The sequence below is a fragment of the Malaclemys terrapin genome, chromosome 16 (genome assembly GCF_027887155.1).
Source record: "Malaclemys terrapin pileata isolate rMalTer1 chromosome 16, rMalTer1.hap1, whole genome shotgun sequence".
Lineage (NCBI taxonomy): Eukaryota > Metazoa > Chordata > Testudines > Emydidae > Malaclemys > Malaclemys terrapin.
In genome coordinates this window covers 10491539-10517023 of record NC_071520.1, presented here as the reverse complement: position 1 = coordinate 10517023, position 25485 = coordinate 10491539, and the positions used below count along the sequence as shown (strand labels likewise).

The 25485-nt window shown below is 42.1% G+C and overlaps 1 protein-coding gene across 2 annotated transcripts in view; it reads right to left on the bottom strand.

Annotated features, from left to right (window-relative positions):
- The window catches only part of BICDL1 (BICD family like cargo adaptor 1), a 75380-nt gene that overhangs the window by 21887 nt on the left and 28008 nt on the right, over positions 1–25485 (bottom strand). For both annotated transcript variants that reach the window (XM_054007017.1, XM_054007018.1), the window contains exons 3-6: positions 7935–8051; positions 4301–4447; positions 1426–1605; positions 263–481 (exon numbers count right to left, since the gene is read on the bottom strand). In XM_054007017.1, the coding sequence (XP_053862992.1) occupies positions 263–481; positions 1426–1605; positions 4301–4447; positions 7935–8051 (663 nt within the window). The remainder of the gene's footprint in view (positions 1–262; positions 482–1425; positions 1606–4300; positions 4448–7934; positions 8052–25485) is intronic.

Here is a 25485-nt window from a genome sequence, read left to right as displayed (position 1 = left end):
TGAGTATCTGAACAGAACCTTGATACCTTTTGAGGTCATAAGCTTAAATCCCTTGGGTTGGCATGTCTAAATACTGGCCTACTTGTGATATGTGAGATTGCTGGAAATGGATTGTGCACCCTGATGTCCCATCTTCAAAGCCACAAAAGAATTCTGAAAGCCCACAGAATTAAGAATCTAAAATAACTCATCCATACCAGACTCTTCCTTGCCTAGCACCAACACTGACACCGAAAATCCTTCTCTGTGTCCAGCTACCTACCGGGGAGTCCGTGCCATCTAGAACACTTTGTATCAACCTCTTCAGCTCATTGAGACCGGCACGTAGACTGCCAGCGGGGACATCTTTGGCTGATGAGGTTTCTGAAGACTCATCCATGGAGGAGTCTGTGGAGACTGCAGAGTCTGCGCTGTCATTTCCTCTGAGATGAGAGCAGAGATATCTGACTTGGCAATAGGCCTCCCAGAGCTGCAGTCTCAGCTGGAACAAGACAGCATTATATTAGTCCGTGGCTTCAGGGACCCATGAGATTCTATTGCCTGTAGACTTCCAGGATGTGACCATGCCCTGTTAGCTAGAAAAGTCCTTTGATGCACCCTATCCTAGATATAATATTAATGAAAAACAACAAGTACTTATCTAGTGCTTTTCATCTAGAGGTCTCAAAGTATCATTACCTGCATTGCATATATAAGGAAACTGACACAGAAAGGTTACTTGGTTTGCCTAATGCTACATGGTGAGTCAGCATAGGAAATTGAGATAGATTTCCTGACTTACAGCCCAGTGCCCTGTCCACTGGATCACACAGTCTCCTTGAACAACCAGGACCTGTGTGGCCCTTGCTCTTTTCATCTGTGTGCACGCGCACATGGATTTTAAGTGTACTTTACAATATTGTCTCGTTAGACTGACCTCACACTTGGTAAGGCAACTCCCATCCTTTCATGTATTTATACCTGCTCCTGCATCTGATGAAGTGGGTTCTAGCCCACGAAAGCTTATGCCCAAATAAATTTGTTAGTCTCTAAGGTGCCACAAGGACTCCTCGTTGTTTTTGCTGATACAGACTAACACAGCTACCACTCTGAAACCTTTACAATATGTGTTAGCAGTGCAGCCCTCTCTCTCTCTCCTAACTGGTGTGGTTTTGTACCCCTAGGTAAGTTCACACCAGCATGTGCACATGTATTAATGCAGTGCTATATCAGATAAAAAAAGTGTTGGATGACTACGGTGTGGTTTGCAATAGACTGTGACTGTGGGTTTCTTAACTGATATCCATAGCAGCTTTGTGGAATGTGTGGTGTGATTCATTGCCGTTTGCACTAGTCTGCTATGCTTTCCTAATCTGCTATGTGCGTTCATATGGTGCACATTTACAAAAGTTCATACGCTTCCCCAGTGTGCAAGGATGATCGTACCTGCTCTCTCTCTTGTTCCAGTTCTTCTGCCTCCATGCTCTGCTCAATCTCAGATAGCAGGGATGTGCTGGTTGTGTTGAAACTTTGGAGACTTCTCTCCTCGCTAAGCTCTTCTACCTTTCCCTGGAGCTGCCGACAGGACAGCCGAACCTCCTGGAGCTCCAGCTGACTTTGATGCAGCTTCCAAAGGAAATCAAAGGAAAAAACAAAACTAGTGAATATGACTGAGGACTAGATGAATCTCTCAGCTCATGAAGGACCTTGGTGGGAGCCCTGAAAAGAGGATTTCCCTGCATGTGGGAGGAACGGTCTTTGCTGCTTGTCTAATTTCTAAAGCTTAACAGTCTGACATTATTACCAAAACTTTACTTGCAGCTAAAACTAGACATGGGCTGGGATCTAAAATATGTTGAAGACCCAAAATCACTAGGTTAGTTATGGCTAAGATGTATTATGAAGAATTCCAGAAGGAGCTAAGGAAAAATTAGGTAATTAGACAACAAAGCAACAACTGAATTAAAAAAAATCACACAACCATTTGTGTTTCAAAGAGATGTAGTTAAACCCTGGTCATTCAAACCCCAGTTAACCAAGATTCATATATCCACTGCATCTAAAATTCACAGAGAACCATTTCACTAATTTGAAACTCCAGTTATCTGAATGTTTCAGATATCCCTCAAGGCATTTAAATCAGGGCAGCATATCTGTAGTGAGAGGGTACAGTAAATGATTATTTACAAAAATATATGTGACGATATACTTGTAAGTGATGTAAACGGAAAGTAACACAAATATATTAGGTCTCTTGTTACACTGCTGGTACAAAGTCAAAGCAGTAAACCCTAGTATTGGGTGCAATCACTTTCTACACAAATAACAGGCAGACCAAAATTCAGTGGACACAAGTGCATGGGAGATAATGTACATTAAAAGGAACAGTTTAATCCATCTGTTTACACTGGCAGGTTCTGAATTAGTGATAGCTTCTAAGGAAAAAGATCTAGGCATCATTGTGGATGGCTTCGTGTACAGAGGTGTTCAAAAAATCTAAGATGCTAGTGTGTACTAAGTAGGGAATAGAGAGAAGTATGAAAAAAATACTATGACACAACGATGGTAAGTCCTCACCTTGAATACCGCATTCTGCAATGGTTCCCTCATCTTAAGAAAGACAGCAGAAAAGGTCCAGTGGAGGGCACCAAAATTAGTTAGAGGCATGCTGTGGTGGGGGCGGGGTCCAGATGTGGCAAGATGAAAAAAGACTAGGAGTATGTAGTTTGGAAAGGAGAAGAGTTCTGATAGATAATATTTTTCTAAATACTGTATACTACAAAAAAAGCAGTTGGGAGCTCCTATTTAACTCTCTCCCATTACATGAGAACTAGAGGGCACTTGCTGAAATTAAGAAGTGGAAAAATAAATGAATAAAGGAAATATTTTAATGTAATGTATAATTAGTCTATGAAACTTACTTGTGCAGATTGAGGCACATAGCTTAGTAAATTTTAAAATCTGATTAGATTTTATCTGTGAATAAATGACATTAATTAGAATAAAATTATAGAGGCTGGTGAAATGGACAGTTCAGGATGTTAGTAATGGCAGAAAAAGTCTTTCACTTCTAGGTCACCAGTTCAAATCCACACCAGGCTGGTAGCAGATTACTGAGCAGCGCTCAGATTGTAATGACTTTCATCTGCATAAAATGAATTGGTGGATTTCAGTCCAGTTCCCGGTGGACAGGTGTCCAAGTCAAAAACCCACCCTCACAGCTCACATTAACTGGCCCCCAAAATGGCAGTCTCACAGCAGAGAGGCCAAGGAGACTGAGCTCCCGGGATGGAGTTCCTCCAAGCCCGGATTGAGGAACAGTGGTAGGGCAGAGTGAGAAACTTTCAGTTTCCAGGACCGTTGACCCTGAGTTCAGGAAGAAATTCTTCCCCTCATCTACTATGGTAAATCAGGATTCTAGTTAAGTGCATTATAGGGGATTTTGCACCTCCTGCTGAAGGAGCAGCCAAAGTCAGACAGAAAATACCAGTCTGTTTGTGTAGCAGTTCCTATATTCTTGTATTCCACAGACTAGCAGAGAAAACAGGGAGCTAATTGCCAAAGAATAAAATAGCCGGTATAGCCACAAACCTGCAGTGAGTAGGGTGAATTGAGAAAAGAAACCATAACAGATCACTCACCACCCAGAAACAGGCCCTATAACACTGACATAGCAACTTGTTCAACATCATTCCAGGAGTAATGTTTACTAAGGTGAGCATTGGCCTGCTAAACCCAGGGTTGTGAGTTCAATCCTTGAGGGGGCTAGTTGGGGATTGGTCCTGCTTTAAGCAGGGGGTGGGACTAGATGACCTCCTGAGGTCCCTTTCAACCCTGATATTCTATGAAGAGATGCTGAGAACTCCATGGGTGTGTCATGAACCTTTTGAATAGTGACCGATCTGAGGCTGGCTACCATGCTCTGGACCTCTGGCCAAAATAACCATAAGCGGACCTTATTGGAGTTAGTCCCAGTAAGAAATCAGCAGATATGCAACCAGATTCCTCAACCTCCATTGAAGTACCTGTTTTCCTTGATCAAATGTTCTCACTCCTTGTTCTAATAGTTCATTTTCTCTTCCTTTAGTCTCCTCTGTGAGAGTTCCCATTCTCTGCAGGCCATATCTAGGCTCTACCCACTCTGTTGTTCCTCTGTCATCATAAGAGTAATTTTACTCTTCCCTTTGGTCTCCTATCTCCAAATTCTCATTCTCTTAATTGTAGGTCCTATCCCAGAACCCCTCCTTTATCCCTTCTTAGCTTTCAGAGTTCCATTTTCTCTTTAATTTGAGACTCTCTCTCCACCTCCTGTTCTCCTCACCTGCAGATCCTTATCATGGCTTTGTCTTTCCAGGACCAGCACTCGCTCCTGCAGTTCCTCCACGGTTCCCTGAAGCAGATCGTTTTCCTCCATCATGGCACTAAGGCGACACTCCAGCTCCCGCTTCCTATCTGTAAGCATCTTAATCTGAAAGGGAAAGAGAGCTCGAGGTGGGCTCCAGGCTTTGGGAATTTTTTTTTTCTTTTACAATGTGGTAAGAGAAAAGCAGCAGGAACCAGAGAACGTCTGTGTCTGCACCTGTATGAGAGAGACTGTGCCTCTTTATGCAACTCAGAGCTTAGGAAGAGGCTGAAAGAAAACGCCTCCCACCAGAAAACTCTGTGGAGCAGAGTGGGAGTGCAGCTCCTGAGACGCTGGAATGTGCGTTGCCAGGCAAACGTAGAGGGAGGGAAGGGGAGAAAACATTGTGTACCTTGGAATTTCCTAAGAGCTACAGTAAAGCATGACCCTACCCCCCTCCTAAGGATTCACCCAGACCATAAAATCTGCAAGAATGTGAAAAGCTAGTTACTCAGCCCAGCTTTATTATGACTCTGTTCCTGGTGTGAGCAAATGTTGGAGTTCCCAGGAAGGGAACTCTCCTGCGTTTTTACAGGGCCACTTACTGGAATCCCCAGGAGAGAAGTGTGTGTGTGTGTGTGTGGGGGGGGGGGGGCGTTGTGATCGTACACCTTGTTCTTTGCTGTATGTTTGGTTTGATGATTTCTCAACACGATATAATTTTATGCTTTAAAAAACAGCCTGATAGTTTTATGCAACAATTACTGATATCTCCCCAACAATTACTTGCTTTAAAATAGATTCAGGCCTTTCAATTGTCCAGTGCAGCAAGCGCAGGTGATGAGGGGCAATGTGCCAAGTCCATTCACTTAGCAAGAAGCTGTATATAGGATGATTCAGCACTAATAAAGGCCACTGTTTATTTAACCAGGAAAGAGAATACATTTTCCCATCTAGCTATCTATCCAGGTTCTTCTACGGTGCCTACCACTATGATACCTGAGTGCTGGGGGTATGTTTTGTACACTGTCCAATGCCATCAGCTGTTCTTCAACTATGCTCACAGACCTTTGATGCTCCCAGTACTTCCTGGTCAGTTCCTACACCATCTCACATGGCTTGGTCCAGCAACTCATGTTCCCTAGGCCTATCTGATACCCACTCTCTTAGCTGCTCCCTAGTAGTGTCCGGGGTCCTTTCAGACCTCTCCGATAGCTTGGGGAATATGCGCAAAGGTCTCTTCAAATCTCTTTTGCAGCTCCTTGAATAACCTGCTGGTTCTCTCCAGGTTGCCCTCCCACCTGTTCTGGATGCACTCCTAGCCCCCATTAACACATGCCCTAGATGCCTTAAACCATCTCAGATATTGGTCTAGCCATTCTATGGTTGCCTTCTAGACTCTCCTCTAATCCCCTCTGCCTTACTGTTCTCTAGGTCTTCTCCAGTACACCCATGTTAGTTGCTAACTGTCCTCCAGGCTGTCTCTGATATTCTTCCACCTGGCTGCCTTCCAAGCCCTATGTTTATGGTTATGTACCTAGTGTACAGATGGTACCTGGACACAGATTAACTAGACAGTCATCTGTCCTGGAGAAAGGGGGAATGCTGTATTCATCCAGGGGAATCAAGTGTTTGGAAAGATGATATAATAATAATTAATTATTATTAATGGAGATATCCTATCTCCTAGAACTGGAAGGGACCTTGAAAGGTCATCGAGTCCAGCCCCTTGCCTTCACTAGCAGGACCAAGTACTGATTTTGCCCCAGATCCCCAAGTGGCCCCCTCAAGGACTGAACTCACAACCCTGGGTTTAGCAGGCCAATGCTCAAACCACTGAGCTATCCCTCCCCCCATAAGGAATATTATGTCAATTTTGTATATCTGCATTTCTCTATTTATAGAACACCTCCTGTACATATTAGGACATTATTCTTCTATGAGTAATGATTGCTGAGAAGTCTCTTCCCCTACAAGCATGACTTCAATGTAATGGAGAGAAGGGATGCAATAGAGAGAAACACAGAACAAACAGAAGGACTGCATTTTACATTAGTACTTGTTATAAAACTCAGTAATGAACACCCTGTGAATAAGTAAAAAAACAACCCACAACTGTCCTGCAGGCCTTGGGCCAAGGCAAGGGGGTGAGGGGAAAAAATGGGCTGAAAGCGCAAGACAGGAAGGACCTTAACAGGTGGGGCATGCACAGTGATGGTAACAGACATGCATTCAAAACTCAATCAAAGCATCTGTACTTACTTCAAGGACCTGCTGCTCCACACCAAGGGGAAGAGGACAGGAAGGGAAAAGGAAAAAAGGGGGTAGGGAGGGGAAGAGAAGCAGAAATTTAGGAAAAACTCTTCTAATCAGTTAAAAAGTAGTAGGATTGTACAATAGGGTTTTTCCCCACTCCTCCAGGTCCTTCATATTCAAATCTCCCATCCTCCCCAGATCACAGAAGGAAAAGGAAACAAACAACATACTGGCCAAGATATCCAGAGCTAAAATAAATATAAAGGACGGCCTCATGTTTCCACATACATCTCAAATGCAGGAGAGGATTTCTGCTTTCTTCTCAGCCATTCAGAACAGCTCCCTCCTCAGAAGTGGAGTGTGTGTTTGGATGTGGCCCACTGGAACATACCCACATTTTGTCTCTAAAAGCTCCCCCTTGCTGTCTCCCCTGCTTTACATCTTCCTGACAGGATTATCTTTTAGACAGGGGCAAAAACAAACTGAAACAGGATGAGGCGCTCTCACTGCACCAGTCAGGAAGAAGGAGCTGTGTTTTCCAGCTCACTGTATATACTCCTGCCTTTACAACATTATCCATACTCAGAGTTGAATGGCAGGGAATGTCTTCCACTGAGCTCTCAGAGAGACGTGCTTCTTCCAAAACATTCTTTCATGACAGTAGCTGTGCCTGTATGACAGTCACCACCTTAAAGAGGGTAAACTTAAAGGCCTTTAGGTGACTAACACACTTTTGTACATGCAGTGTTGTTGTAGCTATGTCAGTCCCAGGATATTAGAGAGACAAGGTGGATGAGGTAATATCTTCTATTGAACCCACTTCTGTTGGTGAGAGACACACGCTTTTGAGCTTACACAGAGCTCTTCTTCAGGTGACCTGAACATACACACATTTTGGCTCCTCAGAGATCCACCTCACTGTCTCCCCTGCTTTCCATCTTCCTGATAGGATTAAGTGACCTGAAGAAGAGCTCTGCGTCAGCTCAAAAGCGTGTCTCTCTCACCCACAGAAGTTGATCCAATAAAAGGTATTACTTCACCTACCGGGTCACACTTGGGTACACTAACTCAGGCTGTTTTCAAAACAGGGGACAACTCTGCTACTTATATACAGGAGTCCTGTTGGTGTGAACGAGGAGCATCAGTTGAGAGAGAAACACAGGTGGCCAACTAAATTAATTAGCTCCTTCTGCCCTCTAGCTAGCATCCCTTTTTCTTGCTGGCACAAACTATCACGATTAGGAATTTGGTTTTGTTTACCCAGTTCAGAGGGGTTCATTACATAAGATTAAAATATCACTGAGTACCTTGAGAGACGTATCAAACCTTAAACCACCATGATCAGAAGGCCACTTACCTCAGCCTGGAGACTTTCGAGTCGTACTATATGTTGACTGGTTGATGAGTTCTTCTCCCGGAAGTCCTCTCGAAGGGTATGGACCTGCATTGAGAGTTGTCTCTCCACCTCTGATGCCTGCAAATAGGAGGCCACACACAATTACCTCAAAATGAGAAACAGGGGCAGGAAAAAGTCCGGAAAGTGATTAGCTTCTCCCACCCAAGGTGGATTTTATAAACGTGAAGGAAATCCCTAAATTGATGTTATTTCCCAACAAAGTCTGGAATCACTAAAAATTCAGAAAAGGGGAGGCACACTGTGAGCTGGCTAACCCTCCATACACAGCTGCTGAAGATGCTTGAGTTGCATAGGGTTATAAATCAGTGCAGAAGTCTTCCCACCCAGCCTCCTAGAACCACTGCAATTAGCAACCATCTCAAGGATGGGGACAACCAAAGAACACAGCCCACAGCTTTCCTCCATTTCACTTCGCACACTCCTACGGCATCCAGGGGCTGTGCTGAGCCTCAGCATTAGTAGACCAAATTTACCTCATTTGCATCTATTTATCTATGGCACAAGGAGAGGAATAACTTGACAGTGAGGGTAGCTGGAAGTTGATTTCTCTGGGTCAATCATGTTGTTTCATTAAAAGATTTAAAGTGATCTCTGGCACCCCACACTAAGCCCTGGGCCATCTCTCTACTGGTATGGTTCTAATAATCTTTGCCTTAGGTCTATGGCCTGATAAAGGGGGAGATGCTTCAGGTGCATCTCTGAATGGGGTTTGTTATGCTCTTCCCTTTGGTTTTGTCAGCAAAGATGGCTCCCAGGTTGGTATGATGAGGCTTGAGAATAGTTCCAGAACATTCAACCAGCCATTCCTCAGAGACTACTGCAGACCTTCAGCTGTAGTAATAGCCACAGAACAACCCTACTGCCACTCAGAAATTCAAAACGATCCCTGAACATAGCCTACTAAAATCATAAACAAGGAAAAAGAGCAAAGCCACTTTTTCCAGATTGGAAAAAAATGGTGGTAAATCGGAAAAAGCTGGTTTAATTGGTTCTCTCAGGATTTCCTGCCTCCCTGTATGTCAAACCTAATTCAAAGAAGCCAGTCCCTGACCCCTATTAATAAGAACCATAGCACCCAAAGGTCATGCCTATATCTGTCAATAAAAAAGGCTCTGTTGTGGGCTACTAACTGATTTTAGTGTCCATCCTGGTCCATTTCCAGCTTGGAAAAGAGGAGACTAAGGGGGGATATGATAGAGGTATATAAAATCATGAGTGATGTGGAGAAAGTGGATAAGGAAAAGTTATTTACTTATTCCCATAATACAAGAACCTAGGGGTCACCAAATGAAATTAATAGGCAGCAGGTTTAAAACAAATACAAAGAAGTTCTTCTTCACGCACCGCACAGTCAACTTGTGGAACTCCTTACCTGAGGAGGTTGTGAAGGCTAGGACTATAACAGCGTTTAAAAGAGAACCGGATAAATTCATGGTGGTTAAGTCCATTAATGGCTATTAGCCAGGATGGGTAAGGAATGGTGTCCCTAGCCTCTGTTTGTCAGAGGATGGAGATGGATGGCAGGAGAGAGATCACTTGATCATGGCCTGTTGGTCCACTCCCTCTGGGGCACCTGGCATTGGCCACTGTCGGTAGACAGGATACTGGGCTAGATGGACCTTTGGTCTGATCCGGTACAGCCATTCTTATGTTCTTATGTTCTTATCCTACCCTGTGCCAATATATTGTGTTTCTGGCTCTTGCTTTAATTGTCACTTCTGAATGACACTGCAAATCCCCCATTTTATTTGTCTTTTTTAACCATTGTTGTTACAGGTGCAGCACGTACCCACTACAATAAAAACATAGCGATATGGAAGACAGCCTTAAGAAGCAGATGCAATGTTCTCAGCATCTTGATCAGTTATCAGATTAATCCTAAACAGGGTCAATGAATTGCAGGTTTTGTATCTGATTAATTAGCCTTGTAAAGATGCTTTGGCATACTTCAACATGAAACATTGTATACATATAAGACAACCATCCTCCTCAGATGAAGGATGCTATAAAGGTCTTTTTCTGTGAGTATGACACACTCAACTTCCACTGATGTCAACAGGAATTTAAGAGACTAATAGGTACAATTGGTGCTACACAGGACGGGGCTTTAAAAGAGCAATATATGATGCTATTATCTGAGGGCCAACAATAGTATTAAGCAATGTAAACTCAAGTTGTGCATAGAGATAATTAATTCAACATTAACTCAGTCTGATTTTCCATGCGTATCAGCTGACTCAAGACATGGTTTTGTATGTGTGTATGCAGGTACCCACACCCAAGTTATGCAAGCACTCAGAACTCCAGGAACAACAGTGTTTCAGAAGATATGCATAGGATTTGATGTTGCAGAGTCTAATCTAGCTGTAGGATGATGAACTATATAGACAAATAACATGGTACTAATACAGAGAAGAAGAAATAATGCAGCAAAAAGTAATTCAGGTAAGAGAAAAAGAACTTGTTGCAATACACCCAGCTGGTTTGGGTAGGCCCATTAGAGACCTCAGAAGTCCACACATTTTAATTACCTTTACATCATGAACTTGTAAAAATTTGAAATGCAATAAAAAATGCTTTGGCATGGGCCCCCTCGCCATGCTGTTTCCTAGAAAATAATGTTTGATTTCCAGTAAGTGATTTTTGTTAACGAGAAACAAATCTCTATGCCATTCAGCTATGCAGATGTCATCTCAACCAGGAATCTTTTATTACTTATTATTATTATTTTTAAAAATTTAATATGGAATATTATGTGATGAGTGATGGTTTAGCATGAAATCTACATGGAAAATGGCAAAGTTTTTTGTTTTTCTCAAAACAGAAGACAAGTTGTCTTGCTGAAAAACCTGATGGATGAAGTGTTCTGCTTTAGCAGATAGTTATGATTGAAGTGGGGTTGTGGTTGACTCAGTTTTACATTTCAAGGAAGGAGGTGAGAAAAGTGGTTCATGGCATTGTGTGATTTCAGTGGCTACAATTTAAAGGGGAGTTTACTGCACTGCAAATATTACTAGCATAGTGTGCTTTCCCGTCCACCCACCCCATCCCAGAACAAGTTCCACCGGGACTCATGCATCCGATGAAGTGGGTTTTAGCCCACGAAAGCTTATGCCCAAATAAATGTGTTAGTCTCTAAGGTGCCACAAGTACTCCTCGTTCTTTCTGCTGATACAGACTACACAGCTACCACTCTGAAACCTGTCACCAGGACTCTGTGATTCTTTTAGCTTTGTGGTAAGCTTGGAAGTGGAAAAGAAAAGCATATCCACTTTGACTATCTGCTCAGTGGTAAATTATGTCTCTACCACTATTCTTTGAAAAAGTAAAAGGTAAGGCAGAGTAGGCTATTTATCTGCTGAGGCCTCAAGCTGGCTGATATGCTTGATTGGGCTGAATCATCAGTGCAACACAATCCAACACTTACACAACAGAGACACAGACTGATATATGCCATGTTGGGCTTTTTGGGGGGTTAATATGATTACTATATTAACATAGCTAACAAGACTGAAACATAGTTTTAAATCACCTGCTAAGAATTTTTTTTTTTTACTACTTTGTGATGAGGGAGAACACAAATTCACTGTTGTCATGGGGCATGTCTACACTAGTAAAAACAGGTGTATTTGTACAATGTGATAGCTAACACACAAAATCTTAATGTAGACATGGCAAGTTGTAGTTTTAGCTCGATTCACCTGGCTAAGGTCATCTTGTGGAGGTGAGTAAAATAACACCTTCCTGAGCCACATAAAGTGTGGGAAACATAGTCACCCACCAATAGCCTAGTGGAGATAAAAAGGAAGTGACCACATCACATGTTTCTTTATTTCTCTCCTCAACAGCATGGAGAGAAATGGTTCCAATCCAGAGTCACCCTTAGCTAATCAAATAATTTATTTTTACATTCCCAAATTTTCTAGCATTCACAGATCCAAGAAGATCACTTCTCAGCTGGTCGCTGTGTATTGAGATCCATTTGTCACTGTTGAATTTTCGTGCCAGCTTGGTTCTGGAGGTTATTAATGCTGCTGCCAAATTCACTTCTCCAGATATGGATTGAAAAGGACTGAATTTTCCTCCTACATTTAAATTATTTTATAGAAAAAAATCTCAACAGAATCAAATGCTCTAAAGGTTACAGAGCAACACAAGTTTCAGTTAAACAATAAGTAGAATCAGAAAACCTAAATATTTATTATTTTGATTTATAAAGTCCCCAAATTGCTCAGCTCATGTTCTGCCTAACATTTAACAATGTCTGATTTTAATATGTCCATTTACCTTTAGTGTTCTCAAAGATCTTGTCTTTGCTCTACCTTTTCCTTCAGAGGTGGATTAAGGTTTCCTGGGGCCCTGGGCCAGAGTAAGTGGGGGGCCTCCCCCACCCCTTCCATCTGTGGCCTCACACCTGTTCGGCCCCTTCCGCCTGTGGTCCTGCCCACAGCCCCACCCCTTTCTGTCCCTTCCACCCAGGGTCCCCTGCCCACTGCAGCCCTTTTGCTCCTTTCTGCCCACCCCGCCACTGTGGCCCCAAGACCAGAGAAGCTCTGTCCCTGTACCATGGCCCCGTGATGTGCAGTGGGGAGTGAGAGCTCCTCCAGTCCCAGGGCTGCAGCAGGGGTCCAGGTGCTGGAGTTTTCCCCTGCTGCCCCCAGTGCTTCTGCAGGGGATCAGGGTCAGGACGCTGGGGCTTCTTGCGTCCCACCTGCCCAGTGCTTCTGCCGGACAGCGGGGTCAGGCATGGCGGCTTCCCCTGCCTCCCTGCGGCTTCTGCTGGGGATGGGTGGGGGTGCTGCGGCTTCCCCTGCCCAGGGACTTCTGCCGGGGATGGGGTCGGGGACTGCTGGGGGAGGGGCTTCCTCTGTTCCACCCACCCAGCACTGTTGTCGCAGAGTGGGCTTGGGGTATGGGGGCTTCCCCGCCCGGCACTGCTGCTGGAGAGCGGATCATTCTGAGATCTGTTAGCAGGAGTGTTGTAAGCAAGACACAAGAAGTAATTCTTCCACTCTACTCAGGACTGATAAGTCCTCAGTTGGAGTGTCCAGTTCTGGGCCATCACACTTTGGGAAAGATGTGGACAAACTGGAGAAAGTCCAGAGGACAGCAACAAAAATGATTAAAGGTCTAGAAAACCTGACCTATGGGGGAAGAGTGAAAAAACTGGGTTTGTTTCAGCTGGAAAAGAGAAGATTGAGGGGGGACATAACAGTCTTCAAGTATGTAAAATATTGTTATAAAGAGGAGGTGATATATTATTTTCCTTAACCACAAAGACAGGACAAGAAATAATGGGCTTAAATTGCAGCAAGGGAGATTTAGGTTAGACATTAGGAAAAACTTCCTAACTGTAAAGGTAGCTAAGCACTGCAACAACAGGGAGGTTGTGAAATTTCTGTCACTGGAGGCTTTTAAAAACAGGTTAGAAAACACCTGTCAAGGGATGGTCTACATAACACTTAGTCCTGCCTCACTGAGGGGACTGTACTAGGCGATCTACTGAGGTCCCTTTCAGTCCTATATTTCTATGATTTTGGCCTCAAGTGTTTAATTAAAGACTTCCTTTTTTTACTAGATGCTTTCTACTGGAGCCCTGATGAATGTCTCCGTTTTTTTCTTTTTAACTGCTAAGAAATAAAACCAAGCAGATAATGTAGCAGAAAAATGTGATTTATGAGATAAAATAATCCCAAGAGCTTTAATATTGGAATTTATGAGAACTGCCAGGCTCAGAGGAAGATACAAACTTTCCTAATGTTTGGGGAAATTTTGGATCAAATTTTCAAAGGACCATTTCTGAAAATAAGTCCTATATAGAAAGCTAACAAGACTGTAAGAAGCCAGCCTCTTTACCTAATGTACTTTTATAAGGAAGACAATATAAATTTAATGAAGACTATTCAAGACAAATGTTAGTTTACTAAATCATATATAATAGGAGAGACAGCTCTTAATTAATGGCAAAGCGGAAAAAAAATGAAAGTGACTGAGTTACTCATTTACTAATTTGCCAATAGCTGAGTTCAAGAGCTGTCCTTTCCTCTGTCACTGCTCCTGGATCATTAACACTTACAGTTCAGCAGTTTCATGCACTGCCTCCATGGCTTTAAGGTACCTGCAATATCTCCAATTTTTAAAGGGGACGGCAGAGGAACCATGAATGTGGGTCTTGAAAGGTAAGTAGAAAAGGAAATTATTATTATTTTGTTTTAAAATACATTTCTCCATAATAATAAAGTTTTTAATATATGTCCAGTTATTGCTTTGGGAGCTTAAAGATTTTTACCAATGCTTCCAATTCATGTCAATTCATTTATTCAGGTCCACGCTAAACAGTGACTCTAAGAGCAATATCATGGAGTTCCTTGTTTATGGCCTCTCAATAACTCCAGATTAAATGTGCTCATTTTATAAGTGAAATGAAGCCTTTCCTAATTGCCAGCCACTGTAACTCAAACTGTTAACAATTGTGTTGACTAGTTAGCAGTTATGACTTTGAACACACAAAGAGAAATCTTTCCACGCTTTCTCTGTAGCACCTGTTATCGTAGTTTCTAAGTGCTATATAGTTAATTTAGAGCTGTGACGTGTTTCTTATTGTGGCCTTGCGTGGATTCTGTCCTTTGCCTCTCCAAGGGTACGTCTACACTACCTGCCGAATCGGTGGGCAGCGATCGATCCAGCGGGGATCGATCTATCGCGTCTAGTCTAGACGCGATAAATCAACCCGAGTGCTCTCCCGTCGACTCCTGTACTCCAGCTCGGCGAGAGGCAAAGGTGGAGTCGACGGGCGAGCGTCAGCCGTCGACTTACTGCAGTGAAGACACCGTGGTAAGTAGATCTAAGTATGTCGACTTCAGCTACGTTATTCACACAGCTGAAGTTGCGTAACTTAGATCGATCCCTTCCCCTCCCCCCCCGCTAGTGTAGACCAGGGCCAAGATTACAGATTTCAGGGGCCAGATCAGCTCTTTCTCCCCCCCCACCCCCATAGTAAGAAAGTGCCATTTCTACATAGAGAACACGGTGGGTGAGGTAATATCTTTTATTGGACCAACATCTGTTGGTGAGAGAGACGACCTTTTGAGCTTACACAGAGCTCATAATTATCTCGCTCACCCACAGAAGTTAGTCCAATAAAAGACCACCATTTCTACATAGTCACTTTGCAGTGCAAAACCACCCTGAGTAAAAGGTTAATCTCTATTACATAGTTCAATATAAATTATACAGTATCTTGTGCTAGATATTGTGGCTTTCTATGTTAAAAAATTACACTGGAAAAATTAGAACTTCTGTCTGTATCACATGATGGAAGCAAAAAAATTCCTAACACTATTTGAAAACTCTTCTATGGTAAAGGCTTTAAGAAGTGATTTTTTCACACAGTTGAAGGGCTGTTAGCATTCCATAGTAGGTTTAATATCCTAGGATATTTTTAGAACATTGGCATTTTCAGTGTCCGTGAAAGTGTATGTTTGTCTTTCTATCCACAGTTGGGTTGTTGCACTGTTGCAGGTATATTTCATTCAGGAGCAATGGGTGAATATGCCCTATCTGCTTAGCTAATGTGTGGAAGTATTTCATTTTCTGAAAGAGGTTTCTTTCTACCCAGTATCAACTCCCTTAATGTCTGCAAGCAACGCCTGCAAATATGGAGCATCACCCACTCACCTACAGCTGCTCTTTCCTCACCTGCAATTTGAGTGAAGCTGACAGGTTCAGGACTCCTCTAGCCTGGCAGGGAGTCTTAAATCTTGAAGTTCTGTCTTCTGGTCTATGGGGTACGATCAGAAGCCAAGTACTTAACCTAGACAGACCTAAGGGAAGCCCAATTGATGGAAGTTCCAGAAAGAGTAGCCATGGATCCTGTACTTGGAGACAGAGGCACTTGGTAAGTGGTGTGTTTAGTCCATCTGTTGTTTGTTTTGTTTTCCAAGAGGGTCATGTGACTGGGCTGTGGGCTCTGAATAAGCCAGGTAAGACAGGTTTGTTTGTTTATGTCTTCGTGAGAACCATGTGGCTGTCATCCTGGGGTCTTTGATCAGCTCCAGTGTCTGAAGTATGAGTGAGTAATTCCTCCCTGTTATTTAGGGGGTGGGTTTAAGCAGTGAGGTTTAGTATATGTCAGTTGCCTGGCAAACAGGAGCAGCAAATGGGAGTTTCAGCGGGAGTTTAGACAGGGAATATGCTAGGCTTTCATTCTATATGAAGTTCTATGCTCAGTAGCGTGATGGAACAGTGCTGACCTGCAACAGATATACCACGTTTTCTTTCCTGCCTGAAACCAGAATGAACTTCCTCTGTATGAAGTGTGAAATTATGACTGGGTTGGAAGAAAAAGAACAGACACTGGATCATCAGAGAGGGTGAGGAGATTTTGGATAATCTGATTTGGGAAATATCACCACCCCAGATTCAAGAAAGAAAGGAGCTGGCCGCCAAGGAGCCAGAGTGTGTGGAAACCAGAAAGGAGGCTGGGCAGTTTGTAACCATCAGAGACAAGAGGACCAGGCAGCATTCTATATGTGTGGAGGCAGATGAGGATGGGCAGGCTGTGACTATGAGAAAAGAGGACCAGGAGGACTTACTTATAGCGAGAAGTATTTAATCATTGTGTTCTTAGCATGGAAACTGCAGAAAATATCTCTGAAGATCCAGTTGGTTGAGTGGAATGCAGAGATGTATGGGACACTCCTGTGAATGGCTACTCAGCCTAACTCACAAGACAATCAAGCAAGTCTGCAAAGAGATCTCCAACTATCAAAGGAGATTCTATACTAAGGAGATTGAAAGAAAGTTCTGTAACGGACAGATGGGCATCAGATGGTGTGCTCTGTTCCTGGAGGCAAGATGTATGTGACCTTGCTCAAGTCATTTAATTTCTCCTTGCCTCATAACTCACTGAAGATTTTATAGGCTTCTGAAGTCAGCGGACAATGATCCACTGGTAGATATCCAGTGCATATCCGCACTAATGACATTGTTTCATGGGATACTTCACAGACTTCAGGAAGTCTGTAGGGTGCTAAAGGAGAAGAATGTCCTTGTGATTTTTTTGGAGATACTTCCTGTCCAATGAACAAAGGAAGATAGAAGGCGGAAGATTCTGGAAATGAATCACTGGCTAGGTAAGTAGTGTTAGGATTGAGAGTTTTCATTTTGAGGAACGTAGGTCCAGCTTCTATGAGTAGAGGGGGCTGTACAGTTTGGATGGCCTCCACCTCAGTAGAATGGGAACCAATCTTCTAGGGAACAGACTGGCTAGACTAGTCATGAGGGCTTTAATCTAACAACAAAAAAGTAAAGGTGAAAATTGGAAACAAATGAACATTCATTTAGCACAAAATCAAGATGCTGAAAACAAAATTAATCAGGCATCAAGGGTCATGAGGAGAAGAAATTATTTAATTGCCTATATGTCAATGCTGGGAGCCCAAGTAATAAACAAGAGGAATTAGCATTGCTCATTTATGAGAATAAATTTGACCTAGTTGGTATTACTGAAACCTGGTGGGAAAATTCACATGATTGGAATTTTAAAATATACAGTTATAGGGAAGGGATGAATGGGCAAAAGATAGGGGAGTGGCATTCTATATAAAAATGGCATTAATGGTTTTTGAGTCATGGACACCTCGAAAGCAAATCATTTTGAATGTTTATGGATCAATATTCTAACAGATGCATAAGATAAAGCACTAGTTGGTGTCTGTTACGGGTCACCAAATCGCTCGAGAGAATATGATAGCCGGCTTTTAAAGTACCTGGATACAATGTGTGTATGGGGTGGGGGGGAGGGGGGCGGGGAACTGCCTTACCATGGGAGATTTCAATCTGAATGATATATGGTGGAGACCTCCTGCTGCCAGTGCTAAAATGTCCTTGGAATTTCTAAAAACCTAGATGACAATTTCCTAACTGAAAAAGTGCTGCATCCAATGTGGGGGAATTCTATATTAAACCTCATCCTGACAGATAAAGAGGAATTGATCACAGAACTAATAATTAGTGGATGCCCATGTACGAGTGATCATGACTTGATTACATTTGTTATGTGCAAACAGAATAAAGTCCAAAACAGTAATATAGTTAAATGTGATGATTTAAAGGGGCCAATTTCACAAAGCTGAAAACAATTATTTGCCAAATCAGGTGGAAGAAGGAATTTAAACTGAAAATTGAGAATGATAATTAGGATCCGTTTAAGAACATTTTATTAGATGCCCCAAAAGACACAATCAAGAAAGAAGATTACACTGATTAAAAATCCAACCTAGCTTAGCGGGAAGTGAAAGCAGCTATAAAAAAAAATGGAAAAAAGAGAAGTTGATAGCAATGAATATAAACTGGATGCTATGAAATGTAGAAAATTGATAAGAGAAGCAGAAGGACATAAGGTGAACTCTTTGGCCAACGGAGACAAGGACAATAAGACGGAGTTATGTATATTACCAAGAAAAGGAATCCTAATAATGTTGTTGGTCCATTACTAGATGGAAATGGTAGGACTGTCAATAATAATGCAGAAAAGGCAGAAGAGATCAATGAATACTTCCGTTCTATATTTGGGAAAAGGTTGGATAAAGTAGTGCTATCCAGTGATGATAAAACACTTTCCATTCTAACAGTAATTCAGGAGGATGTTGAACAGCAGCTACTAAAGTTAGACATTTTAAAATCAGTAGGTCTGGATAACTAGCATCCAAGAGTTTTGAAAGGGCTGGTTGAGGAGCTCTCTGGACCATTAATATAGATTTTCAATATGTCTTGAAACACTGGAAAAGTTACAGGGTACTTGAAGGAAGCTAATATTGGGACAATATTTAAAAAGAATAAATGGGATGACCTGAGTAATTATAGGCCTGTCAGCCTGACATAGATCCTGAGCAAAATAATGGAATGGCTGATACAGGACTCTATAAATAAAGAATTAAAGGAGAGTAATACAATTAATGTCTAATGAGTTTATGGAAAATAGATCTTGTCAAACTCGATACCTTTTTTGATGAGATTACAAGTTTGGTTGATAAAGATAACAGTGTTGATGTAATATTCTTAGACTTCTACAAGGCATTTGAGTTGGTACCAGATGACATTTTGATTAAGAAACTAGAGAAATACAAAATCAAGGTTGCACACATTAAATGGATTAAAAGCTGGCTAAATGATAGGTCTCAAAATGTAATAATCATCTGGTTGGAGTGTTTCTAGAGGGGTCCCACCAGGGTTAGTTCTTGGCCCTAGTATTCAGTCATATAGGTTTAAAAGCAATAAATGCAACTACAACAAAATACAACACATCAATACTTGCTAATGTGCTCTTGTGTATGACCTTTTTAATAGTAATGATGGATTTTCCCTGTGCCACTAAACACTACAACATTGGAGAATGGATGGGTTAGGAAATCAGTAATAAGGGGGAGGCTAGGGGAATTAAAAACAAAAAGTGTTTTGATCTTCTCAGGCCTTTCACCTTTTCTTTGGACTCTACAAAGTGTCCATAATTTTCTTTGTAAAGGTGAGAGACACGCAAGGACTAGTTTTCAAGGCAAATCTCTGCATTTTTTTAAGTGAACTCTCAGAAACCAGATGCAAAGCAGCAGCCTTCATCTTGTGCAAAACTGCATTAAAGAGGGCCCAAATCCTTCTCCTATTAAAATCAATACCCCCATTTTGGACCTACAATAGGTTGACATTAGAAGTCCAGATAGAGGACAAAAATATGATAAGAAACAAAGCACTGTAGTGCTTGGAGGACATCCAAAACTACTTAGTGCACAGTATTGCACATTTTGCTCTTGTTCTGCATGCATAGGTTCCACTCATGAAAGAAATGCAGAAAATCAAATATAGGGCTCAAGGGCAGCAAATTTATTCCCGGTTATTAGAAAGGAATAAGACTCTACTACTGTTATACTTTAACTATATTAAAGATTATTTTAATTGACTTTACAGCATTGTCAGTCTTCATATGTGACCTTGCGCAAGTCATTTAATTTCTCCTTGCCTCATAACTCTACCTGTAAAATGGGAATGGATACCACCAACCGCACAGGAGGATTGAGAGGCTGAATTCATTAAAGGTCAGGTCTAGTTTCACTGAAGTCAATGGGAGCTGATTTCAATGGGACCAGAATTTGGCACCAATTGTTTGTAAAGAACTTTGGGATCGTTAGCTAGAACGTGTATTATATCTTACTGCAAGGATGCCAAAGATAGATCCCAAATGTCCTCAGCTTTATCATCTGGGCTTGACTTTAAATGAAATACCTGAATGATACACACCAAGTCAGTAGAGGTCAAGGTCCTTGTTAAAAGATCAGTGTGTCTCTCTAACAAGGAAGGCAAATCTGTACCTTTCCAAGGAATGAGAAATCTGGGAAAGGAGACTATCATAAACCTAATATTTCAAACTCTAGGATAAGTGGAATTTTAACATTTAAAGCTTCTACAAATAACTACTGTTTCCCCAAATAGGGGCACGCTTGGAGTTCTTAATATGGACTGTGGCAAAAATCAGCTTGTATGTGGCCTCTCTAGTGTAAAATCCAAAAGTCAAAGACATTCCTTATAGCAGAACCACGAATAAATCATGAGCATAGACCAAAAGATACTCTAACGGAAATACACAACATTTGAACTCCTTTTTAGGGTACCTCTACACTGCAATAAAAAAACCTCATGGCAGTGAGTCTCAGAGCCCAGGTCAATCAACTCAGGCTTGTGGGGCTATAAACAGCAGTGTAGATATTTGGGCTGGAGCCTGGGATCTGAGACCCTCCCGCAAGGTGTCAGAGCCCGGGGCTCCAGCCCAAGCCTGAATATCTACACTGCTATTTTCAGCCCCGGAGCCCGAGTCCCGTGAGCCCAAAAGCTGTGCTGTGGGTCTTTTATTGCTGTGTTGATGTACCCTAGTGACTAGCTGGGGACATAGGACCTTCCAAATATCTTCAAGAGTGTTTATTTTTAAATGAGGAATAGATATCAGTGTGGGCACAAACATGAAATACTTCTTCAGAAAGAGAGAGGCTCCAAGCTCCTAGCTGGCAATTGGAACCCAGGGGAATCCAGCCTCTATTCTCAAAGTCCGTACTGAAGGAAGTATCTTATGCTGAAGTCTAGCTGAGAGACTGGCCATCCAGGTTCAAAAATATGATTTCTATCCTCTCTCTTAAAATGTGTCTATGCCTAAAAGTGGGTCACAATGAGAGGCCCAAAATGCGGGACTGCTGGAAGCTTAAAATGATTTGACATCCATTTCTTTAACATAAATAATAAAGGGGAGAACACACCAGAGTTATTTGGGTCACATTTAATGTGTGACAATCAAGGCAGAGTTGTGAAGGATGGGAAATGAATTCTAACATTTTCACGCATAAAGTGCAGAGATGCAATTTCTACGTTTAAGGTAAACTCTATTCTAGATCTTAACATGCATTAATCAGAAAACAAAAGGAAATCCATTAGATGGCCCAAGCTTTCAAAAGTGTTTTTACACCATGTTTAAATTTGTGCCTGCAAACAGACTGTTGACCTCTATCTATATGATCTGTAGGTGTTAATATGTCAGTGCTTGCAAACTGAATAGGTGGATGTCAAAAGTATGTTATTTTCACCTGCAAATAGATGTGTGCCAAGAAGTGCAAACACAAATTCAGTGGCTGTTTTAGAAAACTTGGCCCATAACTTTTAAGAAACTGACTGGCAAGTAAAATCTGAAAAAACTCCTCCTCACCCCACCCCCAACTGAAGAGAGAACAGTCTCTAAAACAGAAAAGGGAAGGAAGAAAATAACTTTTTCTTAGTTTGCAGAACAAATCAATATATCTAAACAAAGGATCAGGAAGGAATTTTCCTCCAAGCCAAACCGTGGTATGACCTTGGTTTTATTTTTCCCTCCTCTGCAGTATGTGGTGCAGGTCACATACCAGGATTATCTGAGTATATCTCACTTAATCAATTCCCTGCCTTTGCAGAGGCCTCAGGCATTGGTGCATGTCGGTCCCTCCTGTTCTCTGCCTGTGGCACATAATAGTTTAGTCTCCTGTGGGTGTAATACTTTGGTGGTCTAATTTTGTTTGTTGGGTTTAGCGTGCAGGTGCTGGGTGGTGTTGGTGGCTTGTGCTATACAGGAGGTCATACTTGATGATCTGATGGTCCCTTCTGGCTTTAAACTCTACATATGACTCTCTGAGACAGATTTAAATCAGATCTAAGGGTTACTAAGCCAACCATTCATTAGGCTCAATTTCTGTCTTGTCATTTACATCACAGTTCAGTTCTAGAATAAAATGTTCAGTTGACACTCATGCTGATTTTGTTAGCTTCTCAAGTGTTTTTTTTCTCAAATCTTGAAGCCCCAGAGCTGATGAAATTTTCCTTGGACTTGAGCACAGACTGTTGCTGGATAGTGAACAAAGTCTCCACCCCAATCACTGTAAAAGTTCACTTTAGTAGCAGGAGTTTCATTTTAACTCCCACAATAAAACTAATTTTTGGCTGCATACATAACAAGCCGTGGTCATAAACTTAAAATTAATACTTTGGCACAGGGAATCCAACTCGGGACTATGCACTCAATAAATATACAAACTCCTCTTTGGGCTAATGGGGAATCTCTGCCCACTGACAGTCACGTGAGGACAGAATGTTTTTGTAGGCCAGCCACTAAAAGGTGAAAATCCTAAAACCAGCTCCGATTCCATCACACGAAGAAGTGCAGTAGTACACACACCAGTACAGTACAATTGTAGGTTCACATTAAAAAAAACAACCCCCCCCCCCAAAAAAAGTGTCTCTCCTTTGAAGGAAAGCATCATCATGCTTTCTAACTGTGCTGGTGGACAAGCCTTTGCCTACCAGCAATAGTCCCTGGTCAGTCAGTGTCCTTTTTATTCTCCCAACAACCTAGAATATTGCTGACCATAGAACTGGGCTGTTAGACATCCAGATGAAAAGCTTTTAGATGTCTATTAGGTCTGTCTCCTCCATGCATGTAACCTAGCATCCGAATACTTTTCCTTCTATATTTTCATCAGCCTCCAGAAACAATCCTAAACTGTTGTTCTCCTTCATGATAGCAAAAAATGGTCTGTCTGTCTTTTAGATTGGAAGCTCCTTGGGGCAGGGTCTGTGATGTCTCCGTTTTTGGTTGGTTAGTTGGTTTTTTAAATGATTAACTCTAAAGGTGAGTGCATTATGGAGATCCTGGAGGCTGCATTATCATGTCTTTTCCTTTATCCTCCCCACCCAACCTCCTTTCTATGTCGTCTCCCCCTGTACTTGACTTAACTTAGCGTTGAACACTGCAAACATTTTACAGTAATGCATAATTTTACACAGGTGCATAGTCCCATTGATGTACGTGTTTACAGGATCCGGCTCTTAGACTGTAAGCTCTTCAGGGCAGGGACTTGGCCTTTGTTTTTTGAAGCGCCATGCATCGCTATAGCGTCATTTAAGTAATAAACAAAGAAATAATAGCAGCAATAAACTCTAATTGGGGCTAAAGCTGCTGCATTTGACTGCATTAGGTTACTCTATAATGAAGACTCTCTTAATAGCTACTTATACAACTTAGGGTACGCCTACACAGCTAAAAAGACTGGTAGCAGCAAGTCTCAGAGCCTGGGTGAACTGACTTGGGCTTGTGCAGCAGGGCTAAAAATAGAAGTGCAGACATTTGGGTTTGGGCTGGAGACCTGGCTCTGAAACTCAGTGAAGAGGGAAGGGTCTCAGAGCCTGGGCTCCAGCCAAGCTTGAACGTCTACACTGATATTTTTAGCCCTCCAGCACGAGCCCCGCAAACCCGAGTCAGTTGACACGGGGTCCGAGATTCACTGCGGTGGATTTTTGTGTGCGCACGCTATATAGACATACCCTCTGAGTCTAATGGGCCAGATTTTTGAAAGTGCTCAGCACCCAGGACTGGGGCTGCTGAGTGATGAACACTTTTGAAAATCTGGTTGCTTATTTAGGTGCCAATGTGAGAGGAGTTGGGTGAGGAACTGTTTTGAAAATCTGGCCTTAGTGTTCCTATGACTGGTTTGAGCTCATCAGGTTTTTAGTCAATTTTCTTGAGAAGCAATTGCATAAATTCTTCAGAAGATGTGGGAGACTGGAGGCAAGAGCATGGAACCTTTTTTGGAAGCTTGTCCTCCCACAGTGCGATTTTAAACAGTTTCTTAGAGCAATTATTTTTAAAAATCAGCTTTCGGCATATTTTCCTGTGTTTCTGCTCTCCAGCTATGTCCTACAAAAATATGTGCTTGGAAAGACCAAAAATAAAATCAGTAAATTAACAGAAAGGACAATTTGTATGAAAAATAAAAAGAACAAAGCTTATTTTAAAGGTGCACCATCCCACAATGTTTTTACTCACAGTCTGAAATCATACACACGTTTCAGAGCATGTGATCATTGCTTGAAAAGAGGTTTTTACTCATTTTTTCAATTTAGGTTACAGGATGTTGGGCACCAAATTAGGGACATCCCTTCATATGCTGCATGAGTGGTCACCTGTGCTGGAACAAGCCACTTTCGGGTCATATACAAATAATTGAAGTTTTTGTTGGAGGAGTGAGGAGGGAAATAAAATTCTGGCAGGAGAAAAGAAAGGGCTACTGAGGTGATGTCACTGCCAAAGGTTGGGGATAGTGTAACTACATGTGTAAATCAGAATGCACTGAAAGGATATTGTAATCACAGACATTTTTGTGCCTAGCTTTGTACTCTGAATTTGGGGCACCAATGTCCTAATTAGATTTATGAGGGCAGCCACGGTTTTGAAAATGTAGGTCAGCCTCTGTTATTGTTTAATGTAAAAACCTCCCTGGAATGGTTCAGTAGGAGCAGAGATCTGCTCTAGAAGGATACACTGTAATTGTTTTTGAACTGTTTTTTCTTTGGCACTAAATTTGCTGCTTCTTGACAACACTGAGCGCAGACATATTGAGTGTTTGCAGTAGTCACAGACCAAACAGGTTCAGTTTGGAGTGGGTGAAAGCGGCACAAATGCTCAAAGCAGCATGACCGTCACCTGCACTCTAGCTTTCTGTGTAATTATCAGCAGTGAAGTCATTCCTATCAAGGCAAATCCAAGTCAATTGGGTAGAGAGGAAGCTGAGGACACTGTCCAGATCTCAGATTAAAAATATTACCAACCCAAGCACAGTGGGGATTATACACAGAGGCGTCTCTGTTTTATGTCACCCTATCTGCCCACTTCAAAAAGGATGGTCTCCATCACTATATTGCTGCTAACATACTGTCCTTTCCCAGCAGATGAAGATTTGATAGCACGTGCTCCAGTCCCTGACCAAGACAGCTTCCTGGCACAGCTGGCAAGATCAGACTGAGGAATATGATTTATATTCCAAGAGCTCCACCTACTTGGACTCTGTCCTGAGGTGGGGACCTCAGAGTACATCTACCCTTTGAGCTGGGGGTGTAATTCCCAGTTTGAGGTCTGATTGAGCTAGTGTAC